This window comes from Malus domestica, chromosome 14 (assembly GCF_042453785.1).
Source record: "Malus domestica chromosome 14, GDT2T_hap1".
NCBI lineage: Eukaryota > Viridiplantae > Streptophyta > Magnoliopsida > Rosales > Rosaceae > Malus > Malus domestica.
Genome location: NC_091674.1, coordinates 19476979 through 19494689, shown reverse-complemented (window position 1 = coordinate 19494689; position 17711 = coordinate 19476979). Strand labels below are relative to the sequence as shown.

General features: G+C 36.7%; 2 protein-coding genes across 2 annotated transcripts; both read right to left on the bottom strand.

Annotated features, from left to right (window-relative positions):
- Positions 1-5241: 5241 nt before the first annotated feature.
- LOC114819120 (protein trichome birefringence-like 23) lies at positions 5242-8697 on the bottom strand. The gene is made up of 3 exons (XM_029092655.2): positions 8123-8697; positions 7497-7771; positions 5242-6562 (listed from the first exon to the last, which is right to left on the bottom strand). Exons 1-3 carry the CDS (start codon positions 8469-8471, stop codon positions 5789-5791), a joined length of 1398 nt encoding a protein of 465 aa, XP_028948488.1. The 5' UTR covers positions 8472-8697; the 3' UTR covers positions 5242-5788.
- Positions 8698-12582: 3885 nt separating this feature from the next.
- On the bottom strand, positions 12583-16749 carry LOC114821005 (uncharacterized). The gene is made up of 5 exons (XM_029092557.2): positions 16341-16749; positions 13770-16104; positions 13612-13672; positions 13302-13525; positions 12583-13002 (listed from the first exon to the last, which is right to left on the bottom strand). The coding sequence occupies exons 2-5, from the start codon at positions 16079-16081 to the stop codon at positions 12948-12950; spliced, it is 2652 nt and encodes an 883-aa protein (XP_028948390.1). The 5' UTR covers positions 16082-16104; positions 16341-16749; the 3' UTR covers positions 12583-12947.
- Between the last annotated feature and the right edge of the window lie 962 nt (positions 16750-17711).

The window sequence follows — 17711 nt, the reverse complement described above, 5'->3', positions numbered from 1 at the left end:
TAATGTTACTTCGAGGTGTCATATGTATATAATTTTTTAATAACAAATATTTTAATCTGGAGATAAATCTACACAAAAGCCATTTAAGTAAGGGTCTGAGTGGATGTATTAGTTTTAGTGATGAATTACATTTTGCACCATTTAAGTTTGGGACCGTTTGCAACTTCTTAGATCATTTATAAACATTGCAATGTCATAAAAAAATATAAAAAAAAAATTGTGTTTTATTCTTACATTCATTAGACAATCCGTTAAATTACCCGTTGAGTGATGACGTGGTAACAATAAGTTCTACATTTGTGCTGACATGACTGTCAAACTTATGACACAAGCCAAACAACTAATAAAAAATATTTAATTAATAAAAAATCTCAAATTTTTATAATTAAAAACTTAGAAAATAGAAAAGTGAAAAAGGGAAAATTCCTAAACCCTCCCCAGTCCCAAGCCTCACCGTACTTCCTCTCCCCTGTCCCACCATCGCCACCTTCATCCCTTTCCTCAACCACGCTGACCAGACCCAACAAAGCAACATTATCCAACATAAAACAAACCAAGATTATAACTTTCCGTACTCAACCGAAACAAAACCAAGAAAGTTCAATTCCCAGCAAGTCCAATACTATCACACCTAGGCTCACCCTTTTGCATTTCAAATCCAACTCAATGAGTCTCTTTGCTTAATTATTGGTTGGCAATGGGCGTGGGGTGGAGGGGAAATATTGGTCTAGAATTCTAGAATTCTACTAGTTTTACCCCTCCTTGATTCCACATATCGTATTTTCTGGATTTCTAGAATTCTACTAGTTTTACTCTTGTGTTAAATTTGAATAACCATATATTCTGTCTCAGATTCAATTTTGTTTGTGTCATTCAATTGCTTATGTGTGGAAGTTCCAAAGGATCATGTCTTTCTCTTCTTCCGGCTTTTTAAGTTGTTTTTCTCCATGTATGTTTGTAAGACTAAAGCACATCACATTTACATAATCTGTGTTCGTGGCTAGAATTTTCGTTGGGAATGTTTCCTAGCCGACGAGCACACAGCTCCCCGTGAGGTTAGTGCCGGCTAATGTTTTTTGTCGGGCTTCTGCTTACTGGCGGTCTTGTCGGGCAAGGCTGAAAGAGAAGGACAAGGTTAACTTTGAAAGGTGCATTTGTAGGGCCTTAGATGTAGGCCTTGAGGCTCACAATCAAGATTAACTTTTAGGTGTTCAGGCCTGCCACTGCCATCTTCAGCATGGCAGATGTAAAACAGATGTTGAGTTTTAATTGTATATATACCCGAGAGGCTATTTTAGTTATGAAAGGTGCCTTTGTGGGGCCTTAGGTGTAGGCATTGAGGCTTCCCATCAATAACTAACACAGTACTTGAACATATAATGTTTGAGTCATTGGTTGCAGAAGTGTTATGACTATTATACTTCTAATTACCCGAGCTCGAAGAGCAGAATGCATCCAAATAGGTGCCTTTGTAGGGCCTTAGGTGTAGGCCTTGAGGCTTCCCATCAGAATTACTTCTATACTCAAACGTTCTACGATAATCATAATATAACAGAAATAAAACTAGGAAATAGGTCGATTACTTGCGCCCCAAGTAACTTCGGACTTCTTGTTATCAAAGACTGTCGTGGATGGGTTAAGTCCACATAAGGTTCTTTTTTACGCCTTGAGACCAAGGACTTTTGGATGATCAATCTTACATGCCTGAGGGTTTAGAACTTAGATCTGATTTAAGTTGTGACTACATATTCCAATCGGATTCAATCACTGAAGAGTCTTTTAATCATCAACTTGCTGGAACTAACTTGGATACAAATGGAAGTATACAACATATTACTAGACTTATGAATGAAAAGACAAAAAACAAAGAGGGTTGGGCAAGGTTTCACCTTGTCGGGCAAGACTGGTCGTCTTCCAACTTCCTATCTTTGTGATTTATAGATGGGCTTGAGAGCTTTAGAAAGAGGGATAGGGAGATGAGTTTACAGAAGGAAATCGATACTACAACAAGATTTAGACAAGGTAGCAGAGCTTTTACAAAGGCTTTGGGTGAAGGTTGATCCCGAAAGGGATGAAGGCTTGGGCTGACTACAACTTCGTTGAAAGCAAATCTAGCTTAAGCAGAGTTTGTGCTTGTATTTGTTTGTTTGTTTGAGTGTCCTCATCTCTGATTTCTCTTTCTTCTTTTATAGACAGTTTGGTTTGGCCTTCTGTAGCTTTAACATTGCCCGAATGCAGCTTGAAGGGCAATGACTCATCAGATTTTTACTTGTACTGCCACTGTAAAGTGCTTTTGGGCTGATTAGTTGGCTGGTCTACACCACTTGGTCTCTAGGTAGGTGAACAAGTGGTGCAAATGATCTGCACCTAGTCGGAAAAAAGCCATTTTCTGCCTTCTGGGCTTTGGCTGGGCTTCAGGTTCCCTTCCTCTTAGTCTTCTTGTTGGGCTGACTCCCTTTTGAGCCCAAAGTTCAAGTTTTAACCCAAACAATCTGAAGTCAGGTGCATTCCGTCTTCCCCCGCCAAAATACATCGTTGACCTCCCTCAACTTTCTCTGGCTCCTACTCTTAACCCGATCTAGCAACACGTTTTTGCTGGGACTCATCGGTGTTGCTGCATGATAGGATTTTTATCACGTATGAAAATAGGGTTAAAAGCACTTAAAAATATTTGCAAGAGAACAATTTAATAGTAGTATATTTAGTTAAGGCAATGTCGTTTTCCACAAGAATTGATATAAATAACTTTTGTTTAAATCTAATTCTTGATTAGTTATTTATTACAAAATAATGAAAATTCAGATACCAAAATAAAATAAAGATTGCAAGAAAGTAAAAGTAATTAAATCAACAATAATATAAATTAAACAAAGTAAAAGTAACCCGTTTAGAAAAGCAAGGGTGAAAAGCATTAGGATTTAACCGTCACCATTACTAATCATATGTAATTCTACCAATTACTTATGAGTTTAACACATACAAACTTTGAAGATTAGGTTTTTCTAATGCATATTCTACTTGTGGCATTCAAGTTAGAATGTACATCATACATGCAAGTATTCATATTAAATCTAAGTATGCAAGGCTCATTAAGTTTTGTGAAAACCCTTTAAAAACCATGCAACACTTAAGAACGTAGCATTCGCCTTAAGTGAGCTTATAATTATCATTCACAAGAAGCATTAATCAATTTTAGGGTGACACTTTAACAAAAATTGCAATCGATTACTTGTCTAAATATCCTAATGGTGGTAAAGCATTAAGACATATGCATAGTTTAAACGCGTGATTAATAATTCAAAGCATGCATGTATAACATCATAAACGCGAATTGAAAGGAAACTACATGTTCATACTAGCAGAGAGAATTAATTACGCATAAACATAATTGAAAAGCAAAATATTATTAGAAAGAAATATGAATCCTAATTCACCATACAAATAAACTAATAAATATGAATCCTACCTGAAATAGGTCTTTGAAAAAATCTGGAAAACCCAATTAAAATAATAAACTAGGAAACAAAATCCTATTTAAATCGGGTAATCTAGTTAGCTAAAGACTCCCCACGTTTTGTGACCAAATCAGACCTGCAAGGTGGTGTTGGAAAAATAAAATGTCCTTTAAAATTTTGCAGAATGAACTTTTCCCAAACAAGAAAAAAAAAGTCAATCTTCAGTGACTTATAGCTCAAATAAGCCCAATGTCAAACTGGCAGCACTGCAAAATCAACCTTCTTTTGATCACGGTCAAATGACTTAGAAATAAATCTGGAATTTTGAAACAATTATCTTGAAAGACTTACAAACCCACGCCAATTAGAATTACTCTACAATTCCTTCGTTTCATCATTTTTTGCCTAAAGTAAATTCACATGTTCTACGATTGAAATATAAAATAAAGTATCAAAATTCTATCAAAATAACAAATAAATTATAATTAAGATTAGAATAAAAATATAGATTAATATCGAATCATCACTGCACTACCACCACCACCTGCAAAAGCTCTAATTTCAATAACAAAAATGTGTTTTTCTTGATTTTGTGAATTTGAGTGTAACAATTAAAGCTTGCCTAGTAGAAGGTAGAAGATGACGATCCAATAGTGACGGAGATGGAATCTGGAAGCCATGGCCTCTGGTTTTAAGTAGGTTCGGTGGTGTCGAGGAACTGGAAGGAAACGGCAAGATTCTGCAGAGATGGAGATGGGTTGTCGTGGGTGCAATGGTTTAGTAAGAGCCCAGAAAAAATTATGAGGACAAATTTGTTCTCTTTTGCCATGTGGAACAAATCTAACAACCATGTCATAAAAAAGGGAATAGGATCCTCTTCGGATTCATTTTGTGGGGATTCTAGGATCCTCACATGTTAACCGTTCATCGTATATTGTGAGATCAGTTTTTATCAGGCATTATTTGTGTTTAATTTAAAAATAAAAAAAAGTTAAATAATTTATAACCTTACGATATATGATGATAACTAAGATGTAAGAATCCTTAAAATCTCCACAATTTAGATGCGAATGAGATCCAAATCTATAAAAAAAGAAAGGAAAACTAATGAAAAGGGCTTGAAAACTTTGAGTTTTAATGATAAGGACAAAATAAAGGGTAAAGTGAATAGTACCAGGATTGACTTTTTAGTGTAAAAATGTGGTTTTTCGTTAAAGTGAACAGTACCGGGTGCTTTTCGTTAAAGTTCCCAAAAAAGAATCCTACATTGTCGACGTCGTCACTTCATGGTCAATTTAATGGATCGTCAACAGATGTATGAAATTAGAGTGTAACAATTAAAGGTTGTCTAATAGTAGAGATTTTTTAGTTTGACCGGCACACGAGTGATACACTATGTGTTATATAATGGGATATATGTGTTAAAAAATTAATAACTTTAAAAATAAAACTTTTCATCACTTACATAAAAATACATGGTCTACCATCCATGGTCTCGTCACAATAAAAAATTTCTCTAGTAGAAGGCAGAAGATGACTATCCAGTAGTGATGGAGATGAAATCTGGAAGCCATGGCCTCCAGTTTTAAGTAGGTTCGGTGGTGTTGAGGATCTGGAAGAAGACGACAATATTCTGCAGAGAAGGAGAAGGGTGGTCGTGGGTGTATTAAGTAGCAAGTATCAAATAGAAAAGATTACACTGCAATGTATTAGTTACAAAATAATCGGTATTGAACCATGTTTGTAATTGTTCCCCATGAGGAATGTATTTGGATAACATGCAAGCTTTGCATAAAAAATTGTATGATGTTTCATATTTACTGCAGATAAAGTACCATATGACTTGTTTTAGGGAAATAACAATGAAATTAAATTAGAAGAAGAAAAAAAAAACAGTTTTCTGAATCAAGATTATAAAGTTACAAGTTTATAGAATATAATAATGACGGAGGTTGCAGCTCTGCTCGATGGAGGGGAAGGCAATGCCGCGAGAGTCGAATTCTTGTTGGGTGTGCAGATAACTGCTCTCTATTGCTACATCTTTAAGCCCCCACACAGTAGATGATGATCTTTTTGCAGTGTTCTTTTCTTTGTAACTACAGATGAGGATCTAAATGACAGGTCAGTGGACGGTAGACACTGGTAAAGATTCAGTTGTGGCAAAGATGAACCGGTTCATCCGGAGAAGAATGAAGCATTGTGGTTAACAAGGCAGAAAAGGAATTTACGATTCATCTGAAACTTCTGCAAAAAACTTTACCAGGATCCATTATATGCTCTCTCATGATCTAGAAGGGAAAATAAGAATTCCGGCAGCGAAGTAGTTGATTTTCTTAGCCATTTACTATCATCTCCATTAATATATCGTTCCAAGATTCTATAGGTCCTGGTAAGCACCAATGCAAACAATCAGTCTGAAGCTTCGCGTTTTTGCCTTGTTCAAATGGATGATACTGTCTATATGGACCTGGATGTCCATCGGGCCTCAACAAAGAAAGTTGGAAAAGGTCAAGGAGTTTGAGATTCACCCCATGTTTAGAAGCTTCTGCAGCTGCCTTCTGAAACTCCTCTAGTTCAATGTTACGCAGAATCTTATTTACTTCCTTCACTTCAACCTCACCTTCTTTAGCTGGGGCCGTTCTGTTGCAATTTCCCCCAGTATTCCACTCCCCGCCCTCAAAGTGATCAGGCGTGGATGTTCTAAAAAAGATTGTGCCCTTGTAATCTGACTTTACTATAAAGTTCATTACAAAGCTCAAAGCTTTGCGATAAGAAAAATCAAACCCCAACTCTGTCAGATTCCTTTTAGGACAGTAATGGCATCCCAGAACTTCATTGCCCTCGTAGTAGATTGCAGTTTTGAGAAACCATTTCCCTGTTGAAATTACCATGTAGTCCCAACTGTGGTACTCATCCACCCATTTCTTATCAAGCTTGTCAAGATGCAGCTCAACTTCAGATGATGCCACACCATCAAAGTCTTCAAAAATAGCAGCTTCGACAAGGAATGGGGACCAAACAACTGAGACACTAAAATTGTAAGAGGGGAAGTGCCATCTTCTGGACCTGTAATCCTTGTCATGGTACACTTGGACGGCTTGTTCAACCTGAAGGACAATGTTTCAATCAAATTTGAAACAACCTCTTAAAAGAAGTTAAATTCTAGGCTTAAATGGTATAATAAGCAACCATTTATTCTATCAACCCAGAATCTCAAACATTAAAGATGGCATGTTGTAAACAGATGAACCATGGACCAAAATTCCGGAGACAAAAGTAAGAAATAAATCTACACGTATTTTTTTTACAGCTATAGTGGAAACTATATGCGTGCGGGTGTGCACACACGGACACGGATAGAGGGTTGGAAAACAACTTTATACCACCTCAATTAACTTTTCTAGATAAAACAATTTCATTGGCAAATATTTGTATACCATGGCCCTATATCTGTATATGTTTATATTTCCTTACTATACTTCATGTTGTGGGGTTGCTCAACCCCAATGAAGGCACAATGACTGGTGCAGCTATAAAGTGGGTAAGCTGGGAAAAGTGCAAAAACAAAATATTACAGAAGTTCTAGTGAAATGAGAACAACAGACAAGAGCGAACACTAGCTATAATGCTTAAAGAAGTTCTTCACGAGTTATTTGAAACTTTATCAGAATTAGTCCAAAAAAATTCTCAAGGGGATCAGAAACGAAAAGGTTTGTTTATGATCAAAAGTTATTGACCTTGATCTATGATGAACTAATTTGACTTTACAGCTCAAAGATGATAACTTATTCAAGTTCAGTAGAAGAGGTAGACAAACCATGAAAATGTATTACTTGAAGATAGGAAGGGTAGCAAGGGAAGTATCTGACTGTGAAATAAACACATTCTCCACATCCTAACACGTTAAGCTTCTAGGAGAAATGGAGGCTCTAGCATTTAGAATATGGAGGGTTATTTTCTTTTTTATGTTTCATCACTAAACCTTCTGTTCATTTATCCAAAGCCAACATTTATATGTGATTTAAGAATTTTAATACATACTGTCGAGAGCATGCACAGCAACGACTGGACATGGTTGCGAGATATTGAATCACCAATCAACGCCCATGATTTATTCCTCATCATTTCAAGGAATCTCCCTGGATCAAATTTTGGTATATCACAGTATCGTGGCTTCCACTTCCAGTACAGATACCCTGTATCAGGCCGTCCATTCCTTATGCAATTCTGAGGGTTTTCAATCGTGGGGCAGCTCTCATTGTAAGCTGCACCCGAAGTACTTGGAATCCAATCCCCAATGAAAATATCGCACTTTCCTGCACAGGTGCACAAACTTTATTTCCGTTGAAAACTCACTCACTCAATGCAATTACAATTGAATTTACTATCTGAAATGACAGATTCCAGGAAGAGTAAAAGGGGCATTCAACTAATAGTATCAAAATAATTAGCGGAATAACAAAACATTAACCGAAATGATACCAAGAAAGAAAAACTATACCGAAAACCATCAAAAATTCCCAAGCTGCAGATCTCAAGTAAACTAAATTTCAATCATACAGAAAAACTTTCCAATAACAGCAATTCTCTCCAAACTAAATTCTCATGCATACAATACCAAAATAGAAAAACCAACAAGAACCCATTAAAGAGAATCCAAGTATTACCATTTGATGGAGCTATCTGGTCCTGATCACCATCTTCTGGAACTAGCCCAGAAATTGGCGGTTCTGAATCCCCAGTTTTCTCGGGAAAATGGGTTTCTTTCTCGGGAAATTGTGTTTCTTTTCCGGGAAAAGGTATCTCATCCTGATCTTCGTTTTGTGGAAACTGCACAGCAATTGGATGCTCTGAATCCGCAGTTTTCTCAGGAAAAGGGGCTTCTAATTTGGGCGAGAACCTATTGGAGGTGGAGAGAAAGAGACGAAAAGCAAGACCCATCAGAAGAACTGCAACTCCAAACTTCACCAAATGCTTGTGCTTGTGATTGAACCAGTGCATCCAATTCAGCTTCATTGCCTTCACTGCTTGCTTGTTGCTCTCTCTCTCTCCCTCTCTCTCAATGTTGTGGGTGAATGATCGTTTGATTGGGACTAGAAACAGTTTAAAACTTTTGAGATGTAAGATTGGATTTTGGATCGAAGAGGGGTTTTCTTGTGGTGTGGTTTTAGGATTTTTGGCCGCTTTGGATACTCGTTAGTTCAATGTGGACTCTAGTAATTTTCTTTTGGTTCAGTGGGAGTGGTCATCTCCGGATTCTTTCCATCAAATCCACCTAATTCCCAAATTTGGGTTTTGAAATTTGATTTAACAGCTAAAATTATTATAACTTTTAGAAATGCCCCCTATTTTTAATCGTTGGATCAAATTTCAAGGGTCAGGATTTGGAAATTGGGTGGATTTTGTGGAAGGGATTTGGAGATGATCCCTTTTCATGGGAGTGAAGATAAAGTGAGTAAACCATGAGCTGGTGATCCAGTGGTAAAGGTGTCACACCCCAATCCGAAAATAAGAATGATATCGAAAGAGGGCATGAATAGTATCTTAGTAAAAAAAAATTGCAATATTACAACAAAGTATGATGAAACTAGAGCCATCTAAAATTTCATTTAGATCTGTTTATTTAATACATCTTAAGTTTAAAGAGTTCAACTCTTATAACACACTCTTAAGATACTAAGACACTTTATTCTACATACAACTAAGAACCAACACACATATGATATGGCTATTCATATAGAGACGAGTCATCATCATGTTCCTCAATACCAATACCTGCAATAGCTAATAGGGTGTGAGCATTTCATGCCCTGTAGGAACCATATACCCTTCAAGTTCATTTATCACAGTTAATCAAAGTGCCATGCATCAAACAATACGGTAAAATACAAATGATATGACAAATAAGTACCCATGAACTTACTCCCTTCTAATCCCGCTAACCTATATTTATGGCATCCAAACTTGCACGTCCCATACCATTCTTATACCACTTGGTTTCGAACACCATAGAATATAAGTTAACTCCCATTCCTCCTTTAACCCCAAATTTTATTAGTAGTTTTAGTTTCATTAATATAGGCTCTTCCCCCCGACGCCCAACCATACGTTCAAGCCCTTCCCCCGACGCTTGAACATATAAAAGTTTCCAACACTTTGTTTAACCAAAACCTTACTCAACCCAACACTTGACTCTGTATCATGTAATGCAACCTGAGCATTTCAATTTCACAGATACAATTGTAAACCTCAACATATTCAATCCAGCCATTCTACATAGCTCAACCATTCATCAAAACACAATAACATTTAACATAGTCAATATATAAAATACATCATAGAGGAAACTATCAACCCATAACACAACCATAACAATCAAATGATTCAATTTCGTACAAGCATTTCATTACTACTGTATTAGGTATAATTACTAATATCACAAAGATTAAACATGATATAGACCTATCATCGAGAAATATAGTCAAGTGTTTGGAGTCATTCCCAGGCCTAAAATCACATAAATGATAATAAAAGTTAGTATAAAATTGAAATGAAGATTCAATTTCAGCCTATCAAAAGTTTACCCAAATATACCCCTCTGTCACAACCTCGTGATGAACCAAGTTTAAGTCCCCATATTGTGGCCCCATTTTCATCCCTCAAAACTCCATGGGAAAATGATGAAATTACTTGGATTTTAAAGTTTAACAAACCTAGTTTCTAATCTAACAAGAGTTTCTCAAATCGGATTTAAGAGGAGAAAATAATCAAGCCCCAAAGTTGAGTTCACAAACAATTTTTTCTGCAGAGAATCCGCAAATTTCCAAATTCTTTTCACATTTTCAAATCATATTTTTCCATAGAAGATCTTAACCAAAATCGGTGAAATAAATTGGGCTTTGTTCCTTGTCATGTCTAATTTCAAATATATAAGAAGACTTTTTAAAAATGTGTAATGGATTCAGGGAAAACAAGAGCCAAAGTGAGGCTCACGAACTGCAGTTTTCTAGAAATCAAAGTTCCAGTGGTAAGAAAATAGAAAATTAACTAATTTGAGCTAACATTTTGTACCAATTGAAGAACACACCAGACACACTCTTTGCTCCCCTATTTCCGTTTTCCTACTTTTTCTGTGAGAGGTAGAAATATTCTCTTACCCCATCATTACATCTCTATTTTAGAATGCTTACTCACCCCTCTAGACTGCCCACATCACCCCAAAATTTATGAACAAAATCAGATTCTCTTGGTTCCCCACTGTGTGATGGTTGGGAAGAAGAGGAAAAGTTTGGGATGTCTACACATATAGCTCATCCTTTGTCTGTTTTTTTATTTATTATTATTTAATATTTAAGAGCTAAAATAATTTTACTCCTATAATTTACATATATATATATATATATTTATTTTTTGCCAAGTGTTACAAAAGGCCGAATTGCGAGACTTCTTTCAAATTAAAAATTGGAGGTCTTGAATTTGAAACCCACTGCTAGTGTAGAAGCCAAACTTGTGACCAGGGAATGCTAGAATGCCTCTATGAGTCTTTCCGGCCCTCAGAAGGGGTGGATAACCGTGACTTGCCACCAGTTGTCCCTCTTTAAGAAAAAAAAAAAAAAAAGAGAAGATAAAGTGAGTAAATCCAGTGATTAATTACTTTTAGAGCATTTAAACTAATTATTAACAAAATTCTCTTAGAACAAGTGAAAATATAATTGTATTGTTTATATCAAAATAAAATTATGGATAGTAATATAATTTTGCACAAATTAAATTTTGTTGTATTTTTTTTTTCACTTACATGTCATCATGGCATATTGCTAATTTTTTTAAAAAAAAAATAATAAAAATATAAACATCTTTCCAATAGTCCAATCCAACTTTCTCTATCACTCTCTCTCTTTCACATTTTTCTCCAACTTCTCACTCCCATATGTTTTCCAAAAAAAAAAAAAATGGAGAGCTAGGGAAAGTGGCTGGTAATTACAAATTTAATGCTCATTAAAAAGAAGATTAAAAATTAGGCCTAATTAGATTATTAGTCCGCATGGTGATATTATAGTTGGAAGATAACCCATGTGGTAAAAAAAAAAAAGATTTAGGCCTTGTGGTTGAAGTCTATTAGGTTTTATGTCCAAAATTGAAAATTTCATCATTATGTTAAATATTAGCACGCGAGTCACACATATTAGATTAAAATGGAGCTCTCTCTTAATTGTTAGCAGACTGGCTAGGTCCTTTTCAGTAAAATAATTCATCTTAATATTTTTATAATAAAAAATAGCCGATCGATCGTCAATTTGTTATTTATACATCAAAAGTTCAGAGGCTCACCGTCTCAAATACAACTCGGATGATTTACAATAGCATGTGTGTGTGTGTTAATTGCTGTTTTGGTATTTCGAAACGTAGAGATGTTAGGTATACTGATGTTGCATTGTTGTCTAATATCATTAAATCTTCAAAAATCATGTATTAGAAAGCACCACTCCACCTACTCTTTGATCCAATTTAAGGCTCACTTGATCAACTAATTAGGTAATACAAGCTTGATTAAGATATATTTATTATTTGGTTGACAACAATAAAACTAATTAGGTGAGAATGTCATGACGAGTAGAGGTTTTTGGGTACGGCACCTTTGATTTGGAGGGTGTGAGAGACGGGTGGAGTCAAAACATGAAATAGTGGTTAACCTCAAATCATGCGTGGTGTGCAATGTGAGATTTTTTTAGTTTAGGCCGAATGAATGAGATAGCCTGACTTTTGGACCTAAGACTTTCTCTATGACGAGCCTCGTTATTGATACATAGCGATGTCAATGACATGCTTTCTGTCAACAACTTGCGAGGATTGGCATGTCATAGATATGTCGTTGACTTGTCGCGACATCATTGGCATATCATAGCGAGATCTTGGCTTGTCATGGGCATTAGATTGCAAATACTCACTAGAAGGTAGGCTTCCATTTCAATCAGATCCAAAATTTCCCTCCTCAAATATTTAATTTTTTATTTTATAGAACAAAAACCACCCTTACTTTGACAGAATCAGAAACCAGTACACATATCAGATGCTTATTTAAGATGAAAAGTTGAAATCTACTTGGTTGAGGCTTGACAAAAACTGGTTTACGTAAGTTCAATATGTTCTGTACCTTGCAATGTATAATGTAGCAGCAATCTCGCCGGGACAACGAGGCTCGATAAAGCGAAACCCGAATGTACAAATACAGCAAGATAAAAAAATAAAAAAACTATCTAGCCTCACAACACAGAAGGATGATACAACGGACAATTGCTGCATCAAAATGCCTACAAGATAATTGAACAAGTCACCTACGCTCGCAAAGATACAACCGTATGAACTAACAAACACCTAGGATCTAAGAACACGCCAAGAATGCAATCGGCGATTGACCTGTCACTATCATCTTTAAAGTATTAACAACACACGAAATTTAAATCAGGAAATCGAAGCCACAAAAGTGAATATTCACACAACCATTCTGGGGACTTTCATGCCGAATCCCCGCTTTGCCTTCTCAACTCTGTCCAATAAAACGTCAACGGTCATGAATGAATCAATAAGAATACAAATAACTAAATGAAAAGAAAACAGGCAAGCTGATAACAAAACATCTTTACTTATGAAGGTTGATATATTAGCAAAGCAAGAAAATGACAGTAATCTTAGTTTAGACTCGCAGACACAGGACAATAGCCAATTAAGGATCAAGCCAAATGGTTTTTGATATCAATCGTGCATTTTTCTTTACGTTGGAATCTTAAAAAGAAGACTGTAATCACATGCGACTGTAATCAAACTTAAATATGAACAAGGACTTACGAGGGGGCAAGTTTGCCAAGGCTTTTTAACTCTTTCCCAGAGTCCTCATCCACAACTCTCCCAGACATTTCGACGATATAAAATTTATCTCTTGTAGTTGGTAGTCCTCTGCTTGCAAGTAGGTCCAAATCTCTCTGATGTAGCTCTCTCCCATTTACGTAGACACTGGTATTGCCAGCAGCACAATTTGTTGGAATGGGGTAATAGAATTCTTCAATAAAAGGCTGCAAGACAACGTGAATGCTTTATTTATAATTCCACATGAACCATGTACAAGGAAATTTGCAAATCAAAATTTCATTGTTCTCACAGGAATTATGCCAAGGCAAGTTTGGCCCATCACACCCCAGAATCCGGCTCTGAAGTCATACCTAGTTAAAAATGGAGACACGAAACAAGTTAGTCTTTCAGCTAAAAGGAATTTAGATATGTCATACACTTAACTTGGGAGGCAACACGCAGACTTACCAATAATCTCCAGGTTGAATCGGGCCAGCGAGCTTTTCAGCTTTCTTAACGACATGATCCGGTATAGGTTGCCCATTAATAAAAACAGTAGGCCTTGTTTTCTCCACAGCTTGATTAGATTTTGAGAAATCTTTAAAGCTCTTTTTGATGAGACCCACCAAGAAGGAATCAGCACCCTTGCCGATTTTGGGGTGATCTTGTTCTTTTCTTCCCTCTGCAGAGTCTTGAGAAATGTTGGTATTGAGATATTCATTGTAAGAAACATCTACGTCAGTTTCCACTGAACTATCTTTCACGGAATTCTGTGGAGAAATGATCTTTCTAAAGAGTGCCTTGTCTTGGTTCTTGCAGTCACTATCATTTCCCTTCTCATCTCTGCTTACTGCACGTTTAGGACTATCAGACTGCTCCCAAAGAGGCGAACCTGGACGCTTTGGAGAAAATGAATCTTTTTTTAGCAACTCAGCAGAGTCGGGAACATCTCTATTTGCGATTACACAATCTGATATCTCCACCTCCTCCTCCTCCTCCTCCTCCTCCTCCTCCTTCTTGGAAGAGATGGAAGATGTTGAAGTAAGACCTTGCCTCTTCTCAGATTCATCCACGTTCAGCGTCTGATCTTCTGTCAGTAAATTGTCTTTGGTTTCTATGGATGGCAAGTTATGATCAGAATGATCTAAATCATCACAGCGGGATTTGATGTCACCTGCATTCGGACTACCATGAAGACTTGAAATGCTGCCTTTTAATGCTTCTGTCAGTAAATTGTCTTTGGTTTCTATGGATGGCAAGTAATGATCAGAATGATCTAAATCATCACAGCAGGATTTGGTGTCACCTGCATTCGGACTACCATGATGACTTGAAATGCTGCCTTTTAATGCCTCGTTAGAACTTTGATCAACCTCAGAAGATTGTTGCTTGGAATCTTTAGGAGCAGAAGTAATGAGCTTTTTACTCTTGATTTCAAGTGAGATAACTGTTGAACAGGAACCACACCGCAGTTTTGACTGATTATTATTCGTATTCTTAAGTTTTCTAGGAAGTTTCAGTACTTCAAAGCAACTAAAGCATGTGATGAATGGGGCACCTCCTGCTACAGGATGGAAGATTCGTCCACGCCTATTAACTGCCATTGCGCTTCTTGGTTCTGAATCAAAGTCGCTTTGCCATCTTGTGTGCAATGGAGGAGGACTAGCATGTCGGGGATTATAATCATGTGGCTTGACTTGTTGGTAGGTATTCAAACTAACCGGAGCTTTTGGAACCCTTCGATTCCCAAAATCATCAAGCGAGACTTGGGGTGAAGCTACCCGATTCTGGTTGTAGCATCCTAAACAAGAGCAAGCAGGCGAGTGAGAAGTGTTATCATGTGGATTTGAATTGAATTCCATGCGCTGCCCCATAAAGTACTCATGAGATTGTGGTCTTGGGTACTGGAGTAGATGAGGGGGAGGCCTCCGTTTCATTTGTTGCTGAGATGGATCCTCATATTCTGGAATTGCATTCAAGGGATGCCTTTGAGGAGGATAGAAGTTTGGCGTATCCATGTTACGATAACCCATAAAAGGAACATGTCCATGACTATAGTTTAAGTAAGGGGGCCTTGTCATCTGCTCGTCCACAGCGTAAGGCTGCATGGAAAGATTATAAGTTAACCGGTCACCATAAGGATCAGGCGGGGTCCTACTCCTCTCCATAGGAACCGGTTCCCATGGTTTATCTACCACATCATAAGATCTGCTCAGTTTCTGCTTCAGCTCATCCAACTTCCTTAGAAGCTCCGCTCGATCCTGCTCCAAATTTTCAACTTCACTCATAGCATCAAAAGAATCTACCTTATAGTTTGAAGGCCCCTCATCAGGATAAGCAGAAGTTGGGATTCTTCCACGCTGAGCCCCGACCCTGGAGCTCGCGTAAAACCCATCAAACCGATCTCTTTCTACACCCCGAAACTGGTCCATACTTCCTTTTGCTCTCACTGACCCAGCAAAATTCTGTAAGTGGGCTGAAACATCTCCTACACTTGAATTTACAGACATAGACCTACTCATGTTCATTTCAATCTCATCTCCAGACATCCAATTATCTATTGGGAACTGTGAAATTCGACTGTATTTTTCAACAAACTCAGTTTCTATAGCTGCACCTCTTTGCTCAAACCTTAAAGCATTAACCCTTTCCCTAACATTATTACCATAATTATCAACCATAACCTCCTTGTTATCTGTTCTTGATGAACTACCACTAATCGAATTAACCTTTCGATCTCCGAAAACTCTCTCTTTTCCTCTACCTCTCCTTAAATCCATCACTCTCCTCAAACCTAATGCCTCTGGAAACAACAATGGCCAAAAATCCCAGAATCACATCAAATTAGTACCTTAAACTTCTCATAAATCATAAACAAACAGGAGCAAGAAACTGAATAAAAAGATGATAAACTTGGAAGCATAACAATTTAGATTTCCGCAAGTCAACTGTATTTTCTTTCCTATTTATTTTATTTTCTCAGCAACCAAACAGCATGGAAAAGATAAAAAAAAAAGAACCAAAATTCGAATAACCTACCTCAAGAACATCAGCTCTGGCAGGATCAAGTACTGAACTTTAGGCCCTTCCAGATATTATTAAGCATCGAAAACGAAAACCCACAAACCAGAAAGCCAACCAAACCCTATTCAAGTTTGCTTCGGAACCCACAAACCTTCATTACCCCAGAAGCTCTGAACAAAGACTTTGGACTTGGCCGTCCAAAGAACAGAGGTTTCTGAAACTTCCACAATTTTCAATTGTTTTCAAACAATAATTACAGTTGACATTTTCTCTTGGAAAATAATTAAAATTTGGAGAGACTTTGAAAGGGTGGGGTTGGAACTTGCCATTTGAATTTCGTACATTTGAAAATTTGGGTCCGATTCCCAATAGTTTTCGACACTGTTGTGAGAAAAAGCTGGCTTGAAATTGCCAACGCGTACTTGTTTGGAACTTTCAATTTGCTTTTTTAAGTGGTCCTGGTTAAATTCTTTCGCGATCTTTTCAAAACATTTTCGCCCCCTACTAAAAAGTGAATCACTTATTTGATTTGATGAATCAACGACGAACGAAAGAGTATATATCTCATTTAGTCATTGATGTATGCCACAAACTGATTTACTCTGCAACTTGCACCACTTCTATTCGTCTTATTATTTGCACTTCAAATAATTCGATAATACATTTATGTGCCTCGTGTAAATTTAGTATTTTAATAGTCGCTATGAATGATTTATAGTCAAGATGTTTGGAAGGGTTATTTTTTAATAGTTTGTCCAAAAAAAATAATTCTAGTCGTGCCTACGAGTGATTTGTAGCATAAATCACCTCTGACTTGGTGTTAAGAAAGCAAACATTCTTCATTTCGCCTTTGACCAAGTAACAAGACGCAGGTAAATGACTTTTGTTAACCTTGCTGGGTAGGGGTAAAAAACTAAAAATACTATTGTTAGTTATTTTGATTATTTTACTCATACAATTTGTACAAAGTATTATCTTATCAAGGAAGGTCGATTGCGAATGATAACCTAACTTTAGCATAATTTCGTTTAAAATTCATTATCATAAGGATTCAACGTGCAAACAAAATGCCTGATGTTGACCACCTAAAGCAATCTTCCTTCTTTTTATCCAAATTTGAGACCGGCAATCGTATGATAAACTTATACAAACGACTACCTGTGAAGGCCATCATGGGATACATATCTATGTACTAGTCAGTTGCCATAACCAACCTAAATTAATAACACTCCAAATTAGTATGATTATATTTTATTTTTTGGTAGATTATATTTTACCTTCTCAAGTTTGAGTGCAGTTACAACTTTATACAACATCTTTAAAACATTTTAATTTCATACACGAACTTGTATTTTAGTTTCAATTTCATACATCTGGTAGTCAAAC